The sequence below is a fragment of the Branchiostoma belcheri genome, unplaced genomic scaffold (assembly GCF_001625305.1).
Source record: "Branchiostoma belcheri isolate BF01 breed outbred unplaced genomic scaffold, Haploidv18h27 scaffold416, whole genome shotgun sequence".
Lineage (NCBI taxonomy): Eukaryota > Metazoa > Chordata > Leptocardii > Amphioxiformes > Branchiostomatidae > Branchiostoma > Branchiostoma belcheri.
In genome coordinates, this window is record NW_017804039.1 from 10,124 (window position 1) to 16,707 (window position 6,584).

General features: G+C 43.1%; 1 protein-coding gene across 1 annotated transcript in view; it reads right to left on the bottom strand.

Moving 5' to 3' along the window:
* The window catches only part of LOC109477958 (E-selectin-like), a 14,763-nt gene extending 10,097 nt beyond the window's left edge, over window positions 1-4,666 (bottom strand). The window contains exons 1-4 of the mRNA XM_019779414.1: window positions 4,474-4,666; window positions 3,491-3,690; window positions 2,229-2,409; window positions 1,890-1,919 (exon numbers count right to left, since the gene is read on the bottom strand). Of these exons, the coding sequence (XP_019634973.1) occupies window positions 1,890-1,919; window positions 2,229-2,409; window positions 3,491-3,690; window positions 4,474-4,666 (604 nt within the window). The remainder of the gene's footprint in view (window positions 1-1,889; window positions 1,920-2,228; window positions 2,410-3,490; window positions 3,691-4,473) is intronic.
* Between the last annotated feature and the right edge of the window lie 1,918 nt (window positions 4,667-6,584).

Here is a 6,584-nt window from a genome sequence, read left to right on the forward strand (position 1 = left end):
TTTCTAGGGATGACCTACTTACCTAGCTTACAAAACGTTTGTCCGTCCGAGCTGTGAATACGCGGCGCCCACCTGGCATCCTGGTCTGACTACCAGACAGCGTCACAGGATCGAGTATATCCAGAAACGCGCGTGTCGGGTAATTCTCGGGTCGGCTTATATTTCATACCCCGAGGCATGTACAACACTGAACTTACCTACGCTAGAAGACCGAAGGGTCCAACTTTGCCTGAACTTTGCTGTGAAAGTTCTCAGATCACAGGACTTCCAACACTGGCTACCGCCCAGGAGGGGCACCATCACTGAGCGCACCACTCGTTCCAGTAACAAACTGACTCTCACCAAATGTAGAACTGAGCGGTACAAACAGAGTAGCGTCCCATACATGACCTACCTCCTGAACAGTCACTGTTTGTCTTAGACACAGAGATCTCATACCTCCATGAAATATGATCTTGATATGTAAATGTAAATTTCTTCTTTAATTGTTCAAATGACCTCTGCATTAACATGATATATGCATCGTGATGTATGTTAACTTTTGATTAACTTACAGATGTCCCAAGTATGACATTCTCATCATTCACCATTACGAAATCATAGAATTTTCACATTAATTATGCAAATTAGGTCATCATTTGCATAATTAGTATCTGTTGAAGTTCCGCCTGCCATAGGTTACATAGTATAATGTAAAACACTGTAATATAGAATTTCCTCATTAATTATGCAAATACAGTCCTCATTTGCATAATTTGCATTTAATTATGTACATCTCTCTCTCAGCTACCTACACACCAAAAATAATGAAAATATGTTGTTCCTGTCTGGACTTATTGGCTTTTAAACATTTCACCAGAAAGTGCCCTGCAGTTCCAGAACAAGCCGCTAGGGGGCCCAAACTCATGTGACTTCTTCCCAAGCACGAGAGCTACCTATCATCCAAATTTCATGACCCTTGCATGTCCAGATCGCGAGATATCAAAACCGGAAGTTGCGCTGCAGTACCAAGGGAAGCCACTAGGGGGACCAAAATCTCATCATTTCCAGTTTTCGTCACACCCTACCAACACACCAAGTATGAAACCAATCCATCCAGGCGTTCTTGAGTTATCTTGTTGACCAACAGACAGACGGAAGGACGGAAGGACGGAAGGACGGACAGATAAACGCAACTGAAAATATAACCTCCATGACACATTTCATGGAGGTAATTAGTAATAATTAGGTAGAATAAGAAACAAGTGTGCACATTTTAGTCATGTGAGGTGCGGTCCATTGAAACAGGCATGCGGTGTTGAGAGTGGTTGTCGGTCCTTCGAATGTTTTCATATTTTTACCCAAGATGTTTGTTAATTTTGTCTGCCAACTGGACGGAATGGTTTAAAACATTTCCGTCACATTCCGCAAAGTTCCGAAAATCTGGTGCTGACTACTGCCGAAGAGGACCGAGCGCAGAAGGCGCAAGTCGAGCGCCAAAGGCGCTAAGAAACAAACCCACCAAACCTGAAATATTACACAATCACTGAATTGCATTCAATCAACAGAGTATAAAAAGATTCTCAGCAACATACAATATTGAATGGTGTTTGTACATATTAGTATATAGTGTGTTTCTGTGTACCTGTCCTGTCTTGTTTTTTTAACCTATTGTAAAAATCAATTACATAATTCAGGGACGCATTAGCATTCCCTGCTTTTGTATGATTTTGTTGGATTGAATAAATGAATGATATTGCACATAATAGTGCCACTTAGCTTACAAGCTTGAAAATGCACATGAAGTGCATGCATTTATAGTGTCATTGGCTTTAATGATTTGATTAAAGCACGACCACAATATTTCAAGATGTTCCATTATAATGGTTATCGAGTGATATGGGTATTACCTGTGTTTCTGTCACACATGCCCTGGTCACCTGGAAGTAAGGGGATGATAGCATAGTGTAATTATAACAAAAATGGGTTTATGTGAAGATGACGGCCACAAGAGATACTTATTCGTTTCGATTTCGTGGCAGTCGAATCGGTCGATCAAAGTCGATTCGACGTCACTGGTGCGCGTTCGTTCGGATTTCGCCAGCGAAATGGTCTGATTAGCAGCACGTTGACAGTGTGCTGACTTGAAACTCCTAATATGCAAAATAAAAAGACACATTATGGAACGATATCACTTGTTACACGGTTGTATGATTAACGTCTCTTTAAAAAAGCAGAGGAAAAGTTACCCTTTTGGCAAATGAAAGACTTGTTCTGTCCACAGAGATCATCGTCCCATTTGAAGTCATGGTCAGACCACAGCTGGACACAGCCCGTTGTAGGCACGTTTCTCGGTTCCCCCGGCGCCCAGTTACTGTAGCCACAGTCATCCACAGGAGTTCCATCCGACCATGTGAAGTCATTGCCCCCCTATGTACGACAGTAATATTAGCTACATTTCATTTCAATGCATCGGCCATATCGTCCTGTGAAAAGATCGCAGTTAGATATGGTTGAAATGAACTACATCGTATTTACTATCTACATCATACCCGGGCCGCGATAACGTTCGATAACGGGTTCGATAACGGGTTCGATAACGGGTTCGATAACGGTCCGGAACCCGTTATCGAACGCTTCCATGGCTTCCATAAAACGATACGAACGCGTTTCGCCCTACCCGCTTGTGCCCCTTTCGAAAATTCGAATACAGAATCCGGACGTTGGAATTGATGTTGTTGCATTTTATCGTTTGGTGGTAGCACCAACTTTCGGCTCATCTTGCATTGAAAGGCGTGTTTTCTTGGGTGGGTATGACATAAATAAAATACAACACGGTGTATTCTGCGCATGAGGGCCCTCGGTCCCGGCCCTCCCGCGAGTCGGATCGGCCTGCGGCCGTCGGGCGATCCGACCCGCGGTCGGGCCGATACCTCGGGCGATACGGAATACCCCGTGTTGTATTCTATATATACACCCGCCTATCTGTGTGTATATCAGTGTGAATTGTTCGGTACCAGAAGTTCTAGAACACAAAATATTACAACGTAGTACAACGGACTTGAAATGGCTGCGACGGGGGACGATACGGCCTTCTAACTAACCACCTTTGACCCATTGCCTATGTCAAGGACAACATTTTCGTTGCAATCGGAAGTACTTAAGTCTTGAATTTGTTGGGAAGACTGTCTAGACACGACTGCAAGGAAATTGTGAGTTTGCAGTGAAAACAATTTTGTGTTATTTACCTACACGTGTAATGCTTAGGTCACATTTCCAAACCGGGGCCCGGCCGGGCTGTTTGTATGAACGAAAAATTAAAAAACTAACAATTCATATCAAGAATATACAGGAATAGTGCCCATGATTACTATCGAAAACTTTTCTGTGTTTCCTTGTCTTTTATATCGTACTATTCGTTCCATAAGACTACCCGGCCGGGCCCCGGTTTGGAAATGTGACCTCAGCATAAGTCTAGTGAACAGAGAACTGTGTCGAATGATCTGCTTACCTCGTCGTCACTGAGGCCTATCCAGTAGTCTGTTCCGCCACCAGCATTGACGTTTATCATTTCAACAAGGAAGTTGTGCAGAGCTTCAGTTTTGATGTCCACAAGATGGCCGCCGTCTGCAGCACACGTTTGTTTGGCAGCGTCGCGGGTCTTGGCCTCGGTGTGTATCTTGTACTGCGTATCACCTCGCTGTGTGGACGCTGTGTGTTGTAGATATGAAGAAATTTTGGATTGCATTTTTTAATTGCTTACGTACTTACGTAACAATCATTCAATAGCTCTATGTTGAATTAAAACGACCAATAACGCTTCACGACGAATATACTGATAACGCTTTACGCTGAATTAAGAAGGCCGGCAACGATTAACGGTGAATTAAAGTAGCCCATAACGGTTAACGAAAAAGGGCATGCAGGCCCTCCTATACCAGGCATACAAAGTTACATTCATTCAGTAAATCTGTTCCCATTTTCAGGCACCCCAGATTCAAATTATGGCGTAACTTCTTGAGTTAACGTGCTAAACCACATACATATGTCCCAACTACTAAGTACCTAATACCAGCCCAGAAGAGAACAAGAAATAGCCATGCATTCAAGTACAAGAGTTATCAACCAAGGATTGAGGTGTTCAAGAATTCATTCTTTCCTAGAACTATCGCAGAGTGGAACTCACTGTCACCAAGTACAGTAGGGGCATTGTCATTAGATAGCTTTAAACAATGTCTAGAGCTAGAAGTTCAAGGATTAGGTGTAACAAGTCGATCGGTGTAATATAGCCAGCTGCCGCCGCGCCGCGTGCCTGCGAAGCTGGTGTGTTACGCCGAAAGGCGGTTATACCGGCTATACAGATACAGATATATACATATATACATACATACATACACACATACACATACACACACACACACACACACACACACACACACACACACACACACACACACACACACACACACACACACAAAGGAATATATTCCTTACCATACGTGTTGTTACTTGTGTAGGAGAAATTGAACCCCTGGCTGTTGCCATAGTTACTGGGGTAGTTCGGTGACGTGACGGGGCCTCCAGAGGGAGCCGTCAGGTTGCCTCCACATCCGGAGACGCCCGGTAACAGGAACACGAGGAAGCACAGGGCGAGCGCTTCCAACCTGCGCGGGGATGATCCCGCCATGCTGCCTGAGAACAATAGAATAAAATTGAAAATGAGTTTATTTGGCAGCTTCTATAGTTTTGTTGACTTTTCACGCTCAAAGATGCGGACCGTTGGGCAACCGATAAGTTACCAAATGTCATTGGTCCTCGAGGTCATCATAAGACTACTGGAAGACTTTAAAGATCAATGGAAGATCACTGAGATCATCGTGAGATGATTGCATGCGCAAGACCTCGGAGATTTTGGAAAGCCATCCCCGTACCAAAAATAGACCTGTCTCCCTCCCGCACACACAGCCCTGCCCAACTTACTTAATCTAAAAAAAAACATGCCTCCCTCTTTAATCTAAAAAAAACATGCCTCCCTCTTTAATCTAAAAAAACATGCCTCCCTCTTTAATACTAAAAAACATGCCTCCCTCTTTAATCTAAAAAAACATGCCTCCCTCTTTAAGAAAAAGACATTATGTTACGCTCCTAGTAGGAAGAATTATATTATGTGTGCCCAACTGCCTGTGAACGTGTATATGATTGCAGCTCGTACGTAAAAACTGTACTAGACCAAACTTTTAACTTAACCCTATCTAAAATCATTAACTTATTCCACTGATACAAAGTTGTTGCCAACAATATTTTATGAAAAGTCACCAAGTTTGGCCGTTGTAGCGCTAGCCGTTCAGACGATATGTGACATCAATTGGCGCGGGCACTTCCTCCCCCCCCCCGTGTACACTATACGACATCCAGTAGATTTCTAGCGGGGACCAATCATAGGGCTGCTGACGCGTCACCGACTAGCGGCTATTAGCACCTTGTTTCATGTAAATGCCATGAACTCAACCAGAGCACGTATATTGTTTCTTGTTTACATCAGTACTAAGTACTAGTACTTCCACAATCAGTTAGTAAAGTCATACCTTAGTAAAATCTACTTTGATGAACGAATCAAAAGGGGACTGTAGACATTAAGTTTTACACATTCAAATGTGGCTGCACTAGCGCTAATGGAGCGATCACTACGTACGGAAAGGAACGGATCTTCTGGGCGAAGCCGAGATTTGTGAAGCAAACGCAACCCATCGAAGACGGGCCGCTAAACTTAAAAATGGAGGGAAATGACAGACAACAAGCCAACAAAGACAACATCACAGACCAACAAACTTGGAAAACACCACTTCAAGCGCTAACGTTGTAAGAACTGTGGAACCTCAAACTAGTATGTTTGCGTCAGCGGAAAGGCTGTCGAAGTAACCACTACATGTAAAACTGCGGCGAAAAAGTAACATGGGTTCGTCCCAAATCTAGACGCAAGTGAGCTACAAAAGTAATATAGAACCTATGCATCTTGCTTGTTGCTGTCAACTTACCCGTTAAAGATTGAACCGATACATGTACGTACTATAACTTGCCATACCCGGCCAAAGACGACTACATTACTGTTACTCTTTATTTTGTGCTGTATAATGTATATGCGTTACATTATCTATCATTGTCATTTCTGTGAATTCCTTAAAACATCTACTGTTAGTTTGTGTAACATTACGTAGTGCTACAATCTGCGTAAAAAGTGGGCTTCATTACGTGTTATCTGCTAAGTCGTGTTGGTATTGAAAACTGTTTATTGTGACGTTCTTCTACAAACAGCCAGCAGAATTATGAAGATACTCGTTCTCAATACACATGCTGCAAACTAAAGTAATGGCAGTCCTACGAAAATTCTGTTTGTAATGTATATTAAAGCGCTTTATGTCGACATACAATGGGTGTGAAATACATGTTTTCGCCCATCGTGTGCCACCGGATCGGTGGTAATTGGCTACTTTACAAATGAAAGAGCCGCGTCCGTGGGCCTTGATAAATTATTCAAATTATTCAGCAGCCCTCTGATTGGTCCCCGCTAGAAATTTACTGGATGTCATTCAGTGACGAGCCCCCCC